This window comes from Capra hircus, chromosome 13 (genome assembly GCF_001704415.2).
Source record: "Capra hircus breed San Clemente chromosome 13, ASM170441v1, whole genome shotgun sequence".
Classification (NCBI taxonomy): domain Eukaryota; kingdom Metazoa; phylum Chordata; class Mammalia; order Artiodactyla; family Bovidae; genus Capra; species Capra hircus.
In genome coordinates, this window is record NC_030820.1 from 9990274 (window position 1) to 10011121 (window position 20848).

Sequence of the window (20848 nt, forward strand, 5' to 3'; positions counted from 1 at the left end):
TGAACTATTTTAAAAAATTCAAACATTGAGACTGTCCTGGTGGTCCAGTGGGTAAGACTCTGCACATCCCAATGCAGGGGACACAGATATTCCCTGGTCTGGGAAGTAAGATCCCATGTGCTGTGTGGCATGGCCAAAAAAAAAAAAAAATTAGTAATTAAAAACAATTAAAAATTCAAACATGAAGTAAAATTAATCAGCTAAAGAAAATTGACTTACAGTCATCAGATGTGTAAATGGATGGACACTGAGCCAGAGGGGAACGACACAGACGCAGCTGAAGTCAGTCTAAGACACCAATACAGGCACCCACCCCTATGTGGTGTTAGTAAGACTCCATACCACGTGGCTTACCTTTTACTTTCTAATTTCTCAAGCTCTTCACGCTGCTGCCGCTCAAATTCAAGTCTAAGAAAATCAAATGAAAAGCAAGTTACTTTTCTGAAAGTGCTTTTTTTACTCTTTCTTTCTCTCCAAAGTGCATCAGTTTGTCAAGCATGATTTTTAATCATTGTGGATTAGCAAGTTTAAAACATATTCTCTGCTCTATAACTATGATTAGAAATTAGACATACTTTGGGGTGCTTGAATTCAGGTCAAGAAGGAACACACTTTACTTGAAGAAAAGGAAACAGAAAACACTATATGAAAGTCCATATAGTGGAAACACTTCCACTGTATGGAAGAAGCAGAGTTAAAGACGACTTCTAAATGAGAAGCATGCTGACTCCATGCAGTTTAGTCACAGATTAGTACAAAAAAATGAAGAATCTCTACCTTAGACAAATGGGTCCTTTTATAGGGAAAAAACTGTCAGGGAGGTAGAGAAAGAGAGCACAGACATCAATTAAGGTTAACTGGGGAAACATCACAAGAAAAGCAGTAAGATACTTAATAGCCAAGTGTCATGCACAAATTGAAACGGCTTTTCATACGTATCACATTTCCCAACCACTTCTTCAAGCAAATACTCCAAAGAGTTGGCTGTTAGGTTTTGCACATTTCCCAGGATAATTATAGTGCTAATAATAACTAAGCACCAATAATAACTGCCCACAAAAGTCAAATTTATACTTTTTACTACTTTATAGACGGTTCTACTGTATACAGGAGGATCTTGAGAAACCTACAATCAGCAATTATTTGATACAGCATCTCCTGGGGGCTACAGAGATGATGAATAGATTGACCACAGTGGTAGGAAAATAAAGGGAGCAAGGTCACTGGGCAATTTAAAACTCATTAAAATATGGATGACAAAAGTTGATTTCTTCTCAAATAACTAGCTTGAATTACTTCCAGGTTGCATTATACTTTTTAAACAGCATGAACTGCAATTGTTAAACTTACACCTTTTCTTGTTGTGGGGGATGGCAGATACAGCCAAAAAGCGACACTATAGAAAAATTCATTGTCAACTGTTGTCCTTGGATAACATGCAAATCCAGGTTGGCAACAGTTACCTTTACGACGAGCTAATGAAATTTCAAACAGGTCTGTCACCAGCTGAATTTGGGTTACAACTGAGAGTAAGATGTCTCAGGGGCAGCGGTGGGGGGGGGTGGGGGGCAGAACTGATGCTGTGCTGAGCGGTTTACACATTTGCTTACTCTGCCTTCCAGCAAATCCTGAAGACAGCACACAGCATAAACCCATTAACATATCAGGAGCCCAGAGCTCAGAGATGGGAAAGAACTTGTCCAAGATCAGGAGGGAAAGACATGGAGGAACCAGGACTTGAACCCACAACAGCCTGCTTCCAAAACATGGTAATTCATTTATTTTATGAGCAATGCTTCCAGTTAATGATGCATAATAAAAATATTAAATCCTTCATTGAAACTTATCATTTAGGTCTATATTTACTTTTCTGTCAAATGAAAATGATCTGTAGATTATAGGTACTGCCATCCATGAGAAGTCAATCATAAATCTATATGAAGAGTGTCTGCCAATTTCCAAGCCTTATCTACATGCCATTACACTTAAGTAGAGGCAGGGCTTCATTAAAGTTCACGTATGATCATTCTTTTTATATAATTGTGAACAGATCCTTGGGAATGATTCCTAGTATGAGACTTCAGTACAGCTTAGCCTTCTTAGAGGCAGAGTCAAAAAAAAAAAAAAATCACTGGCTAAAACACTTTCAAAATCTGAGGATTTTCCTTGAATTGTCTTTATTCTCAATTTTTATTTTCTGTGAACACTGGCTCAATGTGATCATCAGCAGACAACAGGCTCTCCTCCGACAATGTCACAAAAGGACGGTCATAAGCCAAATGCTGCTCTGAGAGGTTTGAATGAAAACCTGTCACAGGACGTAGGAACTTCCCTGGAGTTTCAGAGGTTAAGAGCCTGTCCTTACGGTGCAGGGGGCATGGACTTGAGCCCTGGTGGAAGAAGGAAGATTGCACGTGCCCTGCGTGTTGAGGCCTGATAGAGGCCATGACTAAAACAGGCTGGAGCAGGCATCCCGGAAACAGCCGAGACACTGCCCAGGCGGGATCAAAATTAATTACCCCCGACGGGAGGACTCAGCCTGTCAGCATGCTTCCCATAGCCTGGTCTGTGCCAATCAGGACGGGGATAGAAATCTCCTAAGAAAGCCCGTGCGCGCAAAAATCTAGCCAATTAGTAGATGCAAAGAAACCCTTGTAACCAATCCAACCTTGCCAATTCCCTGTCTTTGTCCTAAACCTATCAATACTACTGTAATCCAGGGCTCGGGGCTCTGGCTTTATTCCACTGTGTTGGATGTGGTCAGGGCCCTGGCTCGAGCTAGCAATAAATTCCCTTTTTGTGTTTGCATTGCCGTGGATGTCTTGTTTTCTCAGCTGTGGGGACTTGAACTGCGGGCATAACATTTGGGGCCTCGTCCGGGATCCCCTGACTGAGAAGAACATCTTCCAGGCATAAGGGAAGCCTCACTAGGAGGAAGTATATCTGGACGCCGGCATCAGGTCAGGGGGCGAAAGAGTTGCTCGGCCAGCATAAGTCCGAGGCCCAGCATTCGAGCTGGAAGGCAGCTGGTTCTGTGAGCCGTTCTGTAAAGGAACGGGGGAAAACGTTTCTCCCGATCCTGAGTCTGGTGGGCAGTGGACACCCTTCGGTAAGGTAACTTTGGGGAACAGGACAACAGCAACCCGGGATAAACCTAGTTCAGTGTTTTCGGCCAATATTTGTTCATCTACTGTCTGTCGCTCGTCTCTGTGAGCCGGCGCCGTGCTTGCTTTTTGTGTGCTTATTGTGGGTGTTGCCGTCATGGGTCAGAGTTATTCTACACCACTATCCGTAATGACTGACCATTTTTCCGATTTTAAGTCCAAGGCTCAGAATCTATCAATGCTAGTAAAAAAGAGCAAGCTAAGAACCCTATGCTCATCTGAATGGCTGACATTTCAGGTCGGCTGGCCACCAGAGGGAACTTTCGGCCTGCTGGTCATCTGCGCTGTTAAAGAAAGAATAACGGCTCCTGACCCTCGGGGCCATCTGGACCAAGCTCCTTACATCCTGGTCTGGGAAAATTTAGTAGAAGACCCTCCAGTTTGGCTGAAACCCTTTATTCACAACCCCCCCAGTGCTTCTGTTCCACAGGCCCTGGTCGTGGAGGCCCCCCAGGAAGAAGACCGTGAGGCACGGGAGAGCCAGAAGAAACTGATACTCCAGGAATCTTCTCTATATCCTAGTCTGATTGATTTAGACACTGAAATCTCGCCTCCCCCATATATCCCGCCACCCTTGCTCCCGCAGGTACCTCAGGTGTCGTCCGGAGAACAAAGGGGGAACTCAGAACCCTCGTCTCCGCAGCGGCGGGGGGGGGCAGCCCAGGGAACTCGCGGAAGGACCCGAGGGGGCAGAGACTCGTCTGACTACAGGAGCCAAGAGGCCCCTTCGTCCACGTTCCAGCGCTTCCTGTCCAGGTCAGGCCAGCAAATCCTGACAGGGAACGGAACTACCAATACTGGCCTTTCTCTACTAGCGACTTATGTAACTGGAAAGCTCAAAACCCCTCTTTTTCTGAAAAACCCCAAGGCCTTATTGATCTTTTAGACACTATCCTGTTTACTCACAATCCTACTTGGGATGATTGTCAGCAGCTGTTACAGGTGCTTTTCACCACGGAGGAACGGGTGCGAATTCTGTCGGAAGCACAGAAACATGTTCCTGGAGCGGATGGGAGACCGACCATGCAGCCCCACCTAGTGGAGGAAGGGTTTCCTTCCATGCAGCTGAACTGGGACTTTGAACACGCTGAAGGTAGGGAGCGTCTCCGAGTGTACCGTCAGACTCTCATGGCCTCCGGTCAGCCGCCAGGAAACCCACGAATTTATCGAAAGTAAATCTGATTAGACAAGAGCCGAAGGAGAGCCCGGCAGCCTTCTTAGAAAGGTTAATGGAAGCCTTTAGGCAGTATACACCCATGGACCCCCAGGCTGATGAGTCACGCGCAGCAGCTCTGTTAGCTTTCGTGAACCAGGCAGCTCCAGATATCAGGAGGAAGTTGCAGAAGATAGAAGGGCTGGGGGAACTGCCAATACAGGATCTGGTGAGGGCAGCTGAAAAAGTGTTTAATAACAGAGAGACCCCTGAGGAGAGGGAGGAACGGGTTAGACAGGAAGAAAGAGAATATGAGGAACGGATTAGATGGGAGGAAAGGGAATATAGGGCTGAAGAAAACCGGAGAAATCAGAAAGAGCTGGCTCAGATCCTCTTTGCGGGGACGAGAAAGGGGCCCGAAGCCCCGAGAACTAAAGACACCCAGTCGGGAGGAAAGGAAAAACCAGCCAGACCTGCCCTAAAGAGAGACCAATGCGCGTACTGCAAAGAGCAGGGATACTGGGAAAATGAGTGCCCCAAGAGAGATCTGAAGAGAAAGACTGTGAGAAAGGAGGAACCTTCCCCAGGGACCCACGTCTTATACGCAGGGGAAGATAGTGATTAGGGGGTCAGGGCCCGGCACCTCTCCCCAAGTCCTGGGTAACTATTAATGTGGAGGGGAAACCGGTCGGCTTCATGGTGGATATGGGAGCCCAATACTCAGTTCTCAATCAAAACTTTGGGCCAATGTCCAAAAAGACTAGCTTGGTCCAGGGAGCCACCGGGACAAAGAGATATTACTGGACTACTAAACGAAAAGTGGACTTGGGAGCCCAATGGGTGTCCCACTCATTTCTGGTGATCCCAGAGTGTCCGGCCCCTTTATTAGGAAGAGACCTATTCACTTTGACTCTGGGGGGATATCAGTCATAGACGGGCTTGGACAACCAATTCATGTTTTATCCCTGGCACTGAGAGATAAATACAGACTATATTCACCAAAGCCCCCTGTAGCTGTGGATCCTGCTATGCAACAGTGGATTCAGAAATACCCTCTGGCCTGGGCAGAGACAGCGGGAGTAGGACTGGCTAAACAAAGACCTCCCATTGTTGTTGAATTAAAAGCAAATGCTACTTCTGTGAGGGTGAAACAGTATCCCATGAGCCAGGAGGCCCGGCAAGGAATCATGCCACACATCCAGTGACTCCTAAAGGCAGGAATTCTCAAAAAGTGCCGGTCCCCATGGAATACTCCCCTATTACCTGTGAAAAAGCCCGGGGGAACAGACTATAGACCAGTCCAAGATCTTCGTGAAGTCAACAAACGGGTGAGTGACATTCATCCCACTGTCCCTAACCCATATACCCTCCTGAGCAGCTTGTCACCAGACTATGTTTGGTATACAATCTTGGACTTGAAAGATGCCTTTTCCAGTTTGCCTCTGGCTCCCCAGAGTCAGGAGATCTTCGCATTTGAATGGACTGACGAGGACAGCCAAACTGTGGGGCAGCTGACCTGGACTCGCCTTCCACAGGGATTCAAAAACTCACTGACGTTGTTCAGTGAGGCTCTGGGCGAAGATCTCTGTGAGTACAGAACCAGCCACCCCGATGTTGTTCTGTTACAGTATGTAGATGACCTCATGCTGGCCGCTACTACTAAAGAGGTATGCCTAAAAGCTACAGGAGATCTCCTCCAGACTTTGGGGACACTGGGGTACCGGGCAAGTGCGAAGAAGGCCCAAATTGCTAGACAGGAAGTCATTTATTTGGGATATAAAATAAAACAGGGGCAGAGATGGTTGACTCAGGCTATGAAAGAGAGAGACTGTTCTACGGATCCCCGAGCCAACGACTCCCCAGCAGGTGAGGGAGTTTGTAGGGACGGTTGGGTACTGCAGGCTATGGATTATGGGGTTTGCTGAAAAGGCCCGACCTCTATATGAAGGAAGCAGAGAAAACAGAGACTGGACTTGGACTGAGCCAATGAGGCGGGCATTTCAGGAACTTCGACAGGCGTTACTGGAAGCCCCAGCCCTTGCTCTTCTGGACCCAGCTAAGCCGTTTCAACTGTTTGTGGATGAAAAGCAGGGAGTAGGAAAGGGAGTCCTGATGCAGCAATGGGGACCGTGGAGACGGCCTGTGGCATGTCTCTCTAAACGACTGGACCCAGTAGCTGCGGGATGGCCACCCTGTCTCCGTATCGTTGAGGCCACTGCTCTCCTTGTCCATGAGGCTGAAAAGCTGACTTATGGACAGAGCCTCCTGGTCTACACTCCTCGTGCCATAGAGGGGATCCTCAAACAGCCAGCGGGTAAGTGGATTTCTAACGCTCGCTTAACCCACTACCAGGCCCTGCTGCTGGATGCTCCCCGAATATCTTTTCAAACACCTTGTTTTCTGAACCCTGCCACTCTGCTGCCCATCCCGGAGGAGGACGGGCCCGTCCATGACTGTGTTGAAGTGTTAGCTGAGGTAACCACCATACGAAGAGACCTCAGCGACATACCATTAAAGGACAGTGAGCTGGTATGGTTCACGGATGGGAGCAGTTTTATAAAGGATGGACAGAGAAAAGCGGGGGCAGCCATAGTAGACAACACTGGGAGGGTCATCTGGGCTGAGGCCTTGCCCCCTGGAACATCCGCCCAAAAAGCAGAACTGATAGCTGTGATACAAGCACTAGAGAGGGCGAAAGGAAAAAGAGTCACTAATTACACTGAGAGCTGATATGCATTCGGCACTGTGCACATTCAAGGCCCCATATATAAAGAGCGGGGGCTCTTGACGGCGGAGGGAAAAGAGGTTAAAAACGTGCCTGAGATTCGCAGACTCTTGGCAGCGGTCCACTTGCCCCGGGCAGTGTCCATAGTGCATATCCCCGGACACCAGAAAGGAGAGGGTGCCAGGGCCCGAGGCAACCATGCTGCCGATGCAGCAGCCCGTGAGGCAGCTGCTGGAGACCACGAAGCCCATATACTGACTGTGGGATTGCCACCGCCGGGGATGGGAACACTCCCCCCAAGCCCCATATACTCCCCCTCTGATTTGAGCTGGGTGCAAGATAATACCACCCATCCTGCTGGCAAAAACGGATGGTATCAGGACCAAGATGACAACCTGTTGCTCCCTGCCGATCTGGGCAGGCATCTCTGTATCCATTTACATCAAACCACCCATTTGGGAGAAAAAAAGACTTTGACACTCCTACAAACGGCACAGCTGTGGTTTCCCCAACAGAAGAAAACCATCCAGGATATAGTCCGCACCTGCAAGGCCTATCAGATGATGAGACCGGGAAAAGGACAGCACGCAGGTGTAAGATATCGGGGGGAAAGGCCACGACATCATTGGGAGATAGATTTCACTGAGGTAAGACCAGGCAAGTATGGGTATCGTTACCTGCTAGTTTTGGTTGATACGTTTTCCCAGTGGGTAGAAGCTTACCCCACTAAAAAGGAGACAGCAGTAGTGGTGGCTAAGAAACTCCTAGAAGAGATTATACCTAGGTTTGGGCTGCCGGTATCTATAGGCTCTGAAAATGGACCTGCATTTGTGAGTAAAATTGTGCGGGGACTGGCCTCAGCCCTGGGGACCGGCCTCAGCCCTGGGGACCAAATGGAAGTTACATTGCGAGTACAGTCCCCAGAGCTCAGGACAGGTAGAAAGAGTGAATCGGACCCTAAAAGAAACTTTAACAAAACTGGCAATTGAGACTGGCGGGGACTGGGTGACCCTCCTTCCCTTCGCGCTTTTTCAGGCGCACAATACCCCCTATAAACTAGGTCTGACTCCCTTTGAAATTGTATATGGAAGTCCACCCCTCATTTGTCCAGTGTCTGAAGGAAAGAGTAAACCACCTTTCGTTACGTGCCTTCCAACAGGAGATGCTAGCTTTGAGTAAGGTGCATAAACATATCTGGTCACTGATACGGAAAATTTATGAGAGCCAGAATGAAGGGACGATCCCGTCCCATGATATAGGACCGGGGGATTGGGTTTGGGTCAAGAGACATCAGTCAAAGACTTTGGAACCAAGATGGAAGGGCCCTTATGTTGTTCTCCTTACCACCCCTACTGCCCTCAAGGTGAACGGAATTGGACCCTGGATACACTGCAGCCACGCATGGCGGGCCACCCCCAAAGAACAAGAGAAGGCCCAAAGAGAATGGAAGCCGATACTGCATCCCTCCAATCCCTTAAAATTGAAACTCGCCCGGCAGCAGGTCTTGGACGGATCAACCTGACTCTTCTGATAATAGCCACCTTCCTGGACCCCGGGACCATCAGCGCTAACCCTCATCAACCAATGAACCTGACTTGGATGATTCTGAGTGCAACTATGGGAAAAGTAATTAACTCCACCTCGGCCATTCATCCCCAAAACACCTGGTGGCCAGACCTGGAGTTCGACCTCTGTCTTTTGGCCGCAGGATCATGGGACATCGGCAACTGGGAGGTAAAGACGCCCGGCAAGCCTGAATGTGGGGCTGGCATTATTAGGTGTAATACTCGACCCCCCACTAACTCAGGGCCTGGGTACAGCCACTTCATCCAACGGGCAAACTTGAGGAAAACACCCTTCTATGTGTGCCCTGGAGGAAGACGGGACCGGGTGACCGTCAATAACTGCGGGGGGGCTAATGAGTTTTATTGCGCCAATTAGGGATGTGAGTCAATGGGGACAGTCCATTGGGAGCCCCCTATTCGTGGGGACTTGATTACCTTGGGTTGTGTTCCGGGGCCCACTGGGCTAACTGGGGGGACATAGAAGGGGGTCCCTTATAACTGGGCCTTGCATGAATTTTCTTTGCAACCCGGTAAGGCTCAAATTCTCAACTGAAGGGAAGAGGTTCCCTGGTTGGGGAGCCAGACAATCCTGGGGCCTTCGGTTATATCAGTCAGGATATAACAGTGGGTTGCTGTTCACCGTCAGGTTATAAGTAGGACCCATACAGATCGGTCCAACTCGGGGCATAGAGCCCAATTCAGTCCTAGTGCCACGAGAGGCTACCCATGCTCCCATTCAGCCTGCACACCCCCTGCCTGAGCACCCACCCAAACGCCTTCCGGGCCCTACGTTACTAATACAAGCAACTCACCTCCAGTTAGCCATATGGGACCTAGCATTAAAGACGAGCAAGACCCATTATTTAATATGATAATCAACTCCTATCGGGTTCTAAATTCCACACGCCCGGATCTGACTAGCAGTTGCTGGTTATGTTATGACATCAAACCCCCTTATTATGAAGGTATAGCTGTCCCAGGAAGTTACAGTCCAACCCAAAACCACGCAGCTTGCCGATGGCAGCAGAAAGGAAACGCCAGATTAACCCTCCAACAAGTAACCAGGTGGGACCTTTGCATAGGAAATGTCCCCCAAACCTACCAACACCTCTGCAAATCTATAAATTCTACAGTGACAAACAGGTACCTGGTGCTTCCCCAGGACAATTTGTGGGCCTGCTCCACAGGCTTAGCCCCTTGTGTTCACGGGCGGGTGTTAAATAACTCCAAAGATTTCTGTGTATTGGTACTATTAGTCCCCCGACTGTTCTATCACTCCAATAATGAAATCCTCCCAAAACTAGAGGCTTCACACCAGTCTAAGAGAGAGCCAGTCTCAGCCTTAACCCTTACAGTCCTACTGGGGTTAGGGGCAGCCGGGGCCGGAACTGGGATATACTCTTTAATAATGCAGAATCAACACTATTCTAGCCTAAGAGCAGCCATTGATCTTGATATCAAAAGATTAGAAAGCTCAATCAGCCACCTTGAGAAGTCCCTTACTTCACTATCAGAAGTGGTTTTGCAGAACAGGAGGGGCCTAGATTTGATCTTCCTGCAACAAGGCGGATTATGTGCGGCCTTAGGAGAGGAATGTTGCTTCTATGCAGACCACACTGGGGTGGTGAGAGAGTCTATGGCAAAAGTGAGAGAAGGATTAGCACTGAGCAAGAGAGAGCGAGAAGCCCAGGAGGGATGGCTCGAGTCCTGGTTCCATCAATCTCCTTGGCTAATGACACCAATTTCTACCTTGCTCGGACCACTCATTATACTCCTACTCATTCTTACCATCGGCCCATGTATTTTAAACAGATTAATAACCTTTGTAAGAGAACGTGTCAGTACAGTTCAGGTAATGGTATTAAGACAACAATACCAGGCAGTGAATGGAGAGGAGGATTCCTCTCCGTGATCAAAGGACAAGGGGGGAATGTTGAGGCCTGATGGAGGCCATGACTAAAATAGGCCAGAACAAGCATCCCGGAAACAGCCGAGACACTGCCCAGGCGGGATCAAAATTAATTACCCCCGACGGGAGGACTCAGCATGCTCCCCGTAGCCTGGTCTGTGCCAATCGGGATGGGGATAGAAATCTCCTAAGAAAGCCTGTGCGCAGGAAAATCTAGCCAATTAGTAGATGCAAAGAAACTCTTATAACCAATCCAACCTTGCTAACTCCCTGTCTTTGTCCTAAACCTATCAATACTACTGTAATCCAGGGCTCGGGGCTCTGGCTCTATTCCACTGTGTTGGATGTGGTCAGGGCCCTGGCTCGAGCTAGCAATAAATTCCCTTTTTGCGTTTGCATTGCCATGGATGTCTTGTTTTCTCAGCTGTGGGGACTTGGACTGCAGGCATAACACTGCGGTGCGGAAAAAACAACAACACACAACAACCAACCCCTCTCACAGGACAGTTCACAACTCGCAGGTGCTGAGCGTGCTGTGCCCTCGAACCTCTGCAGGCCTCATCCTCACTTGATAAACCAGGAAACTGAGGCCTGGAGCACCCAAGTAGCAGAGGGAGGCCCTGAACCAACTTGATACTAAAATCTGTGCCAACCTCTGCAACTGTTGGTAACTGCAGGTCTCCAAGGGTCGTAACATGTGAGATTTGGCATCTTCTTCTTCAGGCTGACACTCAGCACCTACGTGTTTCACTGAGCCCAGTGCCAGGTGCTGTGCAAGGCACAGGGGATACAGTGTCTCAGAAGGGAGCTGTGGCCCCTGCCCTCACGGGGCTTCCAGTCTGTAAGGGACAATGGGGTAAAAACAGGAAGTGCTCCCAGTGAGTCACGCGCCAGAGTGAGGAAGGACAGGGTTACCATATAACAAACAGAGCAGGTGCAGATCTCAGAATTTAGCAGGATGAGAATCAAGGCAAGACTCTCATGGGAATTTCCACCTAGGCTATGAGTCTTCCTCAAGATGATGAAGAAACTCAGGAAAAGCTTCATAAAGCCAAGCCTTGGCTTCCTGGGTGGGGCCGGGGTGGCGTGGGGGGCACATGGAGGGAGGCAAGATCCAAAGTTCAATGGGAGTACAGAAACTACAGGGTGCAGGGCCTAAGAAGTTATATTGAGGACTCTGAATTTGACCCTAAAGATGGTGGCAGAAAAGTATCTTGGAACAGGGTTGTTGGAGAGCCCACAGACGACAGGTGAGAGGAGAAGCCAAGAAATAGATCAGGAGGCCAGTGCCATCATGGATACAAGAGATGACAGAGGCAGGACCCAACATAATTGGGGTAAAGAAGTGCTGATATCTTCCGATACGCAGTCGTCAAGGTGACAGAACCTGGCAGTCGGCTGCATTGTGCCGGGAGCTGTGATGGGAAAGAAAGAATCAAAGACGGTTCCTGGCAGGGTCACACAGTGGGTGGGGAGGCAGAGCATTACAGCCAAGAGGTTGCACTCAAAGGTCAGTTGGTCTGAATACAAAGGCTGGTGGTCCGGAGGCTAAGCATGATTTATTTAACCTTGGATGCTTAATTTGCACAGACTTAGAAGAAAATAATAGGCGTCCCCTCAAAGGAGACAAACACCCATCCCATCAAACAAGACAGTTCATATGAAATATCTGCAGCGTGCCTGCGCATAGTAGGTGCACAAGTCTGCCTCTCGTCCATGACCTGAGACAAGGAGAAGCCCAGTGGGGAAGGGGAGAAGCAGCGGGCGGCCATGGCTGTGCTCACAGCGGTGCAGGTGGGGGGCGCTCAGCATCCACAGAAGAGTCAGGCCACACCCCGTCTCTCACCACGGCCCCGTGAGCTAGGTGCCATCTTTCCCCCGCTTCACACGCGAGAAGTGAATCAACTGACTCCAGAGGCCACCGTTTGTCTCTATTCTGCCTTCAAGAAAGGAAGCTCAGTTTTACATGTATTGAATCTAATGGTTCCAGGATTAACCAAACTGAGCTGTCCAGCAAGCAGGGGGAATACAGAGATCTGATACTTGGAGCCTTCTCAAGAACGGAGACACAGACCTGAGATTCACCAGCATCCAGGCGGGAAGGGAGCAGAGATGGACGGGGTTACCCAGGACACAGGTGTGGAATGAGACAATACCCGTGAACCATCTGCAGAGCGCCTGTACACAGGAGGGGCACAAATCTGCTTCCCGTATGTGATCCCCAGAGACAAGGAGGAGCCCAGTGGTGGCCACCACAGACACGGCAGCGACCGGCGGCGAAGGAGGGGCCCTCCAGGCTGAAGATGAGCGGTCAAAGACAGAGAGAGAGAAGACCCCTCGATAAATAGCGATTTCCATTTCCTCGAAATTAAGAGTTAAATAGATAAAGATGCTCAGTCTTAAACTTCTAAATAGTCTGTGGAGAGAGTCATAATTACAAAGTCAGGAACTATATTTTAAACATGAGGTGATATCAGCTGTTGCTGGTACTGTTTGGCTTCTATTAAATATTACATATTTACTCATCATACTTTAAAAATGCACCTTTTTCCATAATCAATGATAATTATTTCAAAGAGCAAAACCTCAACAGACTGTAAAATATAAATGTTTGTTAATATCAAGGAAAGAGTATCTACTGTAATTGTACTTTAATATGGCTTCATTTTAAATAAGTATAATTCACTAACTTGCTTTACGGGAATTATCTTGGCCCCAAATGGTAATTTCCTAAATGTTATAATTAAAAGGAAAATCACAAAAGGATATAATTTTTGCAGCTGTTTTTAGTGTTTTTAAATGACAGTTGGAAGTACACACACCATGTTAGGGCCAGCATACAATCCATCTGATGAGACATGACCTCTTTTGTGCATTAAAAGACATCTAGCATTTGGAGACATCACTGCACATCTTGCGAATTATATCCCTGTTATTACTGACAATGAAAACACAAGGGGGTGGGAATTTCTCCATTCATACCATTACACTGAAAGTGAGACTGTGATTATCAAGAGAGAAAAAAGAAAAAAAGAAAATTTTTAATGCTTTAAAATCAGTGGCCATGAGTTTGATACCTCTCATTTCACTTTCTGAAAGGAGAAAAGTGGCCACTGCGGCCCAGTCAACACTTGAGTGGCAGTTGCAGGGGGAAGTGGGCGGGACATGGATGCTGAGCTCAGACCAGGAGGGAGCGCTCACCCCACGAGGGAGACGAGCCGAAGGGGAGGCAGCCCCTCGTACAGGAGGTACGAGAACAGGCAAGGGAAAAGTTCTTGGTCAGTGGGGAGGCCGGGCTTTTTCCTATGTGACTTGCAGGTTATCATCAAATCCAGGCATGACCTCACGGGTGGTCAGTCCGTGAAGGTGCCCAGGGCCCTGCACTCATGTGATGCTCTGCTATCATCATCCTGAAATTCTTAATAATACATTTCATTATGCACTGAGCACTGCAAATTATGCAGCTGGTTCTAATCAAGCATATGTCATTTTTGAAAGAATCTCTGTCTGCTCTGTTGCCAGACAGATGTTTGGACCCAGTCCAGAGGTAAGGGATAAATGGAAAGGTGCTGGAAAGAACCAGTGTAGAAGGTTCCCTTCTCCTACATCCTTACAAGGGACTAGATTTTGACCACAACCACAATGGGTCCTATAGTGGTTCAGCCCAGAACGGCCAATCTTCTCACTACCCTTCCACCCTCGGGAACGCCCTTCCAGCCAGTCTCAAATCACCATGAAAGAGAAAGTGAAGCCGCTCAGTCATGTTTGACTCTGCGACCCCATGGACTATAGCCTACCAGGTTCTACTGTCCATGGGATTTTCCCAGCAAGAAAATCACCATAGAGAAAGCAAATCCCACGGAGATTAGGGGATCTGAAGACTAGGGTTTGGATTTGGGTGTGAGAGTTTGCGCAGGTCCCATCCAACTATTTCCCTGACCTTGAGAACCCTGTCATTCAAGATGTTCTTTAAAGGCTGAGCAGAAACCAGATGCTACCCCAAGGGAGGCAAAGGGAAACTCTTGAAAGAAGAACCTGGCCCTTCTTCCAGACTAGACCCTGCCTAGAGAGGCCCTGTAGTCCTTCCTATGAGCGTCAGAAAGCTGCTAGCATGAGAAAGCTGCTTGTCGAGACAACTGAAACTGCCACATCAATCACTCCTAGAGTCCCCCTTTCCCCCTTCAAATTATGCTATCCTATAGCACAGTGTTCTGTTCATACAGCTGTAATTCCAAGAGCTTACATCAACTGCACAATGCAATTTGATCTAGGAAGGTGTGAAATTAAACCCCTTTAAGGCAGACGTCGAAGATTATAGTAAAAGTAGCCCCAGGACTCTGGGAGTGGTTTTCTAATGAACTTTCAAATCCTTGGTCTACAAAGTACTAGTAAAGATTTCCCAGAAGCCAGTCTTAAGCCTTCTGTATTGCAAATGGTAAGTGCTCAAAGAAATGAAGATTGCTTTGAAAAAATAGTAAAATTTGATACCATAAGCATTTTAAGTTGAGTTTCTTTGCAGCTTATTTCTCATAATAGTGTCATAACCTGCTCTAATAAAGACAGCCAGAACCACATGTTAAACCCAGGAGGCCTACCTGATGAAACCTAAGACCACAGAATTAGAACAAAATGGGACTCAAGGGACCAAGCCATCAACCTGGCACACACCCCTGCATCCAGCTCCTGTCCTCCTGACACTGTACGGACCAGGAGACCGAGGCACGGGGAGACGCCCAAGGCGACCTCCTCTTCCCAGAAGCCAAGAGAAAAGTCCACCACTTCCTACTCCTCCTCCATCCCTGCCTCAACTCTAGAATTCTGTCTCCCCTACTCAACCAAAGCACAGCAGCCTGCACCCCAGACACAGCCTCCCAGAGTTAAAGGCGGCCCAAAGCTCCAAGAGGGACCTCTCCCCGTCAGACACGCCAGAACAGTGCGCCACAAGGCACGTCCCCGCCTTCGTTCAGCCATGCTGGTCACACACCCAACAAGCCTTTAACAAGCCCCTACTATGTGCAAGGTAGCGTCTTAGACGTACAGAACAGATGAATTGCCTTCAGGTCTTCAGAGTGAACCGTAAGGGAAATGAAATATGTGTGCATATCGATCACACGGAACGTGAGGAGCCCAAAGAGAAAGTCTCATTTTTAACAGGAGTTGGGGTGGAGGGAGGACAGTTACAGCTGCAGCGATCGGAGGAGGCTGCACCGTCTATCTGAGCGGGGCCTTCACAAATGGACAGAAGGATGATGGCCACGATGTGGGGAGAGGGGAAATGAGGTGGAAGAAAAACAGCAGGAGGGAGACAAAAGAAACAAGCAAGGCTCTGAGCACGAAGCAGAGGGGCCAGTGGTTCACGCGTCATTAGCTCACTTGATCAGCATGCTATCTGTGTCCCAGGCCCTGAGACTCTGCAGAAGGAACCAAGTCCCCGCCATCTTAAGCCTTCCATTCTTGGGGGGAAGGAGGAGAGTGAGTGAAAGTGTTAGTGGCTCATGGGCTACAGCCCTCCAGGCTTCTCTGTCCATGGAACTAGCCAGGCAAGAAAACTGGAGTGGGTTGCCATGCCCTCTTCCAGGGGAATCTTCCTGACCCGGGGATTGAACCCAGGCCTCCTGCATTGCAGGCAGATTCTTTACCATCTGAGCCACCAGGGAAGCCTCTGGGGTGGGGGGAGGTGGGTAGCTAACTAACAGTGAGACTTTCGTGTAGTAAACGCGTGAAAAAGACTGAAGTCAGGAAAGGGTGGGGGAGAGCTAAGGGAAGAGCGTGACCACGAGGATGCAGCTGGTGCCACACGTGGGGGAAGCCAGGCTAAAGACCGGAGCACACAACAAGACTAGCGTGGTGAAAGCCGACAGAACCAGGGAGCAGAGACAGAGCGAGAGCAGCTGCGGCCCAAAGGGGGCCGGGGCCCAGACCCCCCCGGGGCCGTGCAGATCTAGAGGACGGACGGAGCTTGTCCACCTGGAGGACAGAGACCACCTGAGCCGACTTGGTAACCTGAGGGCCTTCCGCAAGGCACAGAGCAGGTATTCAGCTCTCAGAGCCTGACGCTCGTTACAGAGAGTGACAGAACGCTTGGGCAAGCAGCAGACGACATCAGCCAGGGCAGAGCTCTCTGTGCCCTAAGAAATGACACCCTGCAGTGCTTCCAAACTCAAGGCGAAAATGATTAACTGCAGCAAACGCAGAAAATACAGGGGAGGAAAATACAGTAAGGCCCTTCACCATGATCACAACGTCTTGGTAAATGGCTTTCAACACCACAGGTGAACACACACACACACGAGAAACGCTTTCCTCTTCATCCATATCTTGGACAGATTTCCAAATCATGAACTAACACCCGACAACACCGTTTAATATCATGCAACCTTAGAACACAGATGCCCCATGATATCCGGGAGCAATCTCTAGGCTGGAAATGTACATGGTACATCAGTCTGATTAAACAGTTTGGTGGGATCCACATGGGGTAACCAAGGAAAAGGTTCATTTATGAAAAGAAAAGCTGTGCATATCTGTGGGTACAGAGAAAGACAGGGCAGAGGAGGGGGTCTGAACATTCGAAAAAGACCTGAAATGCACCACAGCTCCTCTGCCCTGGCAAGACACCCCTGAGGTGAAGAGCTCCGGTCTGCTTGGCCCACCTGTGCACCTTTCACAGAGTGCTAAGGGACACGACACTCACGTGCTCAACCAGGCAGGGCTTGAAACTCACGGACTGAGGGAGGTCTTGGCAGCACCTGTGATCTCAGGGTTTTCCTGTCCACCCCAGCCTGCCCCTGCCATCGCCTCTTCTAGGTCTCAAGCTTCCCATTCCTTATTTTTCTCTGACATCTCTCTCCGTCCCTCCGCTTGCTACTGTAATGTAAGCAGAAGGCACTGTCAAATGGAGAATTCCAGGGTGTGTGGATTTAGCTGATAAAATAGTAAAGCAGGGGACTTCCCTGCTGGCCCAGTGGTTAGGACGCCACACTTTCAGCGTTGGGGTGCAAGCTGGATTCCGGGTCAGAGAACTAAGATCCTGCATGCCACATGGCAAGGCCAAAAAAGAAAAAAAAAAAAGAAGAACATTAAAGCAGGAAAGATTTACACAAGCTCATTAACTGCAATGTAATAAAAAATCTGAGCTTCCTCAGTGGCTCAGTAGTTAAAAATCTGTCTGCAATGCAGGAGACTCAGCTTTGATCCCTGGGTCAGGAAGATCCCCTGGAGGAGGACATGGCACCACTCCTGTATTCTTGCCTGGAGAATCCCAAGGACAGAGGAGCCTGGTGGGCTACAGTCCATGGGGTAGCGAAGAGTTGAACGTTACTGAAGTGACTGAACACAACCAATAATTTATGGGGGCAAAATGAAGAAACAGTCCCAAAAGTCATCAGTGATGAAGCAAGAGTTACATGGTGATAGAAACATGGAAGGAAGACAAGTCTTCAGTGGCCTGGGCACAAACTTCCAGGAAAACAGTAAAACGAAAAGCCAAACATGGAGCTGTATATCAAGTGTGAGCTCAATGTTGTTTTTTAAAAATACTCTTTATAATGCATGATTACAGTACCCAGTGCACAATTAAATATATAGAGTATAAAATATAAGTAAATATTATAAATATAAACCAGTCATTATTTCCTGGTGGAAGGATTGTGAATACTTGTGATTACTTTATTCATTTCTGAATGTGTTATTTTTTGTAATAAGCATTCCAATTTATAATGAGACAAACTACCTGTTTCAAACATTTTTCTTAATCTACCCTGATTATAGCAACCGTCTTACTTCCTTTTTGCTCCTACACATTTCTAGTTCATTTCCATTCATCTCCAGCAATGATGATGACTAACCTCAGAAGATCATAAAATCTGGGGGCTGCTGATGGTGACTAAATATCTGAGGTCACTGATGTGGGACACGGCTTTTCAAGGTTAGCGTCATGATCTGGGAGAAAAGAAGGGGGCAGAGGGTCCTCCTTCGGGCACAACAATTCACACACACACAATCAACAATCTCAGAACACTTACTTAGAAGCAGGAGTGAGTTATTAAGAAAAATCAAAGCTTTCCATTAAATATACTAAAAGCATTTTACTAAATACACAGATCAAGAGCCAGCAAAGAGCTGCTCCGAGAGACACAATCTTACCGTCTATTTTAAGTGCCACCACAGGACCTCCCTGGTGGTCCAGCGGCTCAGGGTCCACGTGCCAGTGCAGTGGAGACAGGCTCCACCCCTGCTCTGGGAAGATTCCACATTAACCTGCAGCAGCTGAATCTATGCTCACAAACACTGAGCCCTCCCTCTAGAGCCGGTGAGGCTCAACTCCCGGGCGTGCACCCCTAAGCCCATGCTCCAAAACAAGAGAAGCGAGTCTAAGGAGAAGCCTCTGCACTGCAACTACAGAGGAGCCCCCACACACCACAGCTAGAGAGAGCCTGCGTGCAGCAACAAAGATCCAGAGCAACCAGAAAGTAATCAATTAAAAAAAAAAAAAAACTCACCCCAGTTGTGAACTTGTTCTTTATCTCTGACAGCAATGAAGACCCAGCACAGGCAAAATGATGGAAAATAAATAAATAAATAAAAGAAAATGCTCTGAGTGAAGAGCCAGGGAAATGAAATCTGGGTTGGGGTTGGCAGGGCCTCCCTGAGGAAGTGACATCTAAGTGACTGGGATCTTACCCTACTGCATAGCACAGGGAACTCTGCTCAACGTCACGCAGCAGCCGGGCTGGGAGGAAGACTCTGGGGCAGAATGTGTGGCTGAGTCCCTTCACTGTGCACCTGAAACTATCACGCTGCTAATCGGCTACATTCCAATATAAAATTAAAAGTACAAAAACACAAATAAACCGAGATCTTAGAGACGATGTGGGCTTTAGCACGTGAAGAGCAAATGGCCATGGGGACGAGTGGGCCAAGAAGAGGAAACGGCACGTTTCCAGCAAAGGCCTGGGAGCAACAACAGACATGTATGTACATCAGGAACCCATGACTGAATCGGCAGCAAGCTCTAATCAGATGAGTCAACCAGTTACAGACAGCGTGTGGCAGATAATCAAATTAGTACAAGATGCTGCTTCGGAGGAGAATCACGCTGCTCTGTAGGATGAAGAGGAATCCACTACCTTCCACCCTTGCCTGTAACTGCCATCCATCACTGCACAGGGCAAGTCCCTTCCGCAGCTGCCGCATAATTCAGCTTTAGATCATACAAGTACATCAATACAACAAGGGAAACAGAAATGCCGCCACTGCGCAGACAACGCGAGGCTAAAGGGACCGAATGAAGACAGATGGCGCCCGGAACTCTACAGCTCATGGAAAACAAAGGCGCTCACCATCTAAAGTGGCTCGCAGTGGAGTTACATTCCAGGACAGGAAAGAAAAAGGCTAAGTCAGCACAGACAGACCTCACTTGACCACACTTCCACAGATACTGCCTTTTTTTTCCTTAAGCAAACTGATGGTCTGTAGCAACCTTACATCGAACAAGTCAACCAGTGCTATCTTCCCAGCAGCGTTTGCTCACTTCAGGCCTGCGTCACACTTCAGTAACACGTTCCATACTGAAAACTTTCTCATTATGGTATTTGTGGTGGTGATCTGATCAGTGATCTTTTACGTTACTGTTGCAAAGACATTATGACTCACTGAAGGCTCAGATGATGGTTAGCATTTTTCAGCAATAAACTTTTAAAATTAAAGTACGTATATTTTTTAGACAGAATCCTACTGCACACTTAACATACAATATAATGGAGTGCGTGCATGCATGCTAAGTCGCTCCGAGTCTTTGTGACTCTATGGACTATAGCTCGCCAGGTTCTTCTGTCCATGGGCCTCTCCAAGAAAGAATACTGGGTTGCCATGCCCTTCTCCAGGGGATCTTTCCAACCCAGAGATTGAACCTGTGTCTCTTACATCTCCTGCATTGGCAGGCAGGTTCTTTACTGCTAAATAAAATGAAGTAACACAGTATAAGCATAATTTTTAAAAGGATGGGGAAACCAATCACTTGGTACAACTCTCTATAAGGCAATATTTGCTCTATCACGGTGCTCTGGAACCCAGCCCGAGGCCCGCCGGTAACTGATGCTGCTCTCTGTTAACGGCAGGAAGAAGTTCACTTCTTTCGGCTGCTTCATCGCAAGTTCTCCAAGACGGTGCATCCTGCAAGCTATTTAAGGTGCTCTACGGCAACTGCCAAGTGAGTAAATGGTCCATGAAAAAGTGACACCACTGAGACCAGAGGTGGGAAAAGGAAGTCAGCCTTGTAGCAAGGCAAACTTCTGAAAAATAGAAAGCCCAATAAAATAAACCAGCAGAGAC

At 48.2% G+C, this 20848-nt stretch overlaps 1 protein-coding gene across 5 annotated transcripts in view; it reads right to left on the reverse strand.

The window, feature by feature from the left end:
* The window catches only part of KIF16B (kinesin family member 16B), a 301307-nt gene that overhangs the window by 101289 nt on the left and 179170 nt on the right, over positions 1-20848 (reverse strand). For 3 of the 5 annotated variants that reach the window (XM_018056936.1, XM_018056935.1, XM_018056933.1), the window contains exons 18-19: positions 778-810; positions 355-408 (exon numbers count right to left, since the gene is read on the reverse strand). In XM_018056936.1, the coding sequence (XP_017912425.1) occupies positions 355-408; positions 778-810 (87 nt within the window). The remainder of the gene's footprint in view (positions 1-354; positions 409-777; positions 811-20848) is intronic. The other 2 variants (XM_018056937.1, XM_018056934.1) reach the window with 1 other exon arrangement.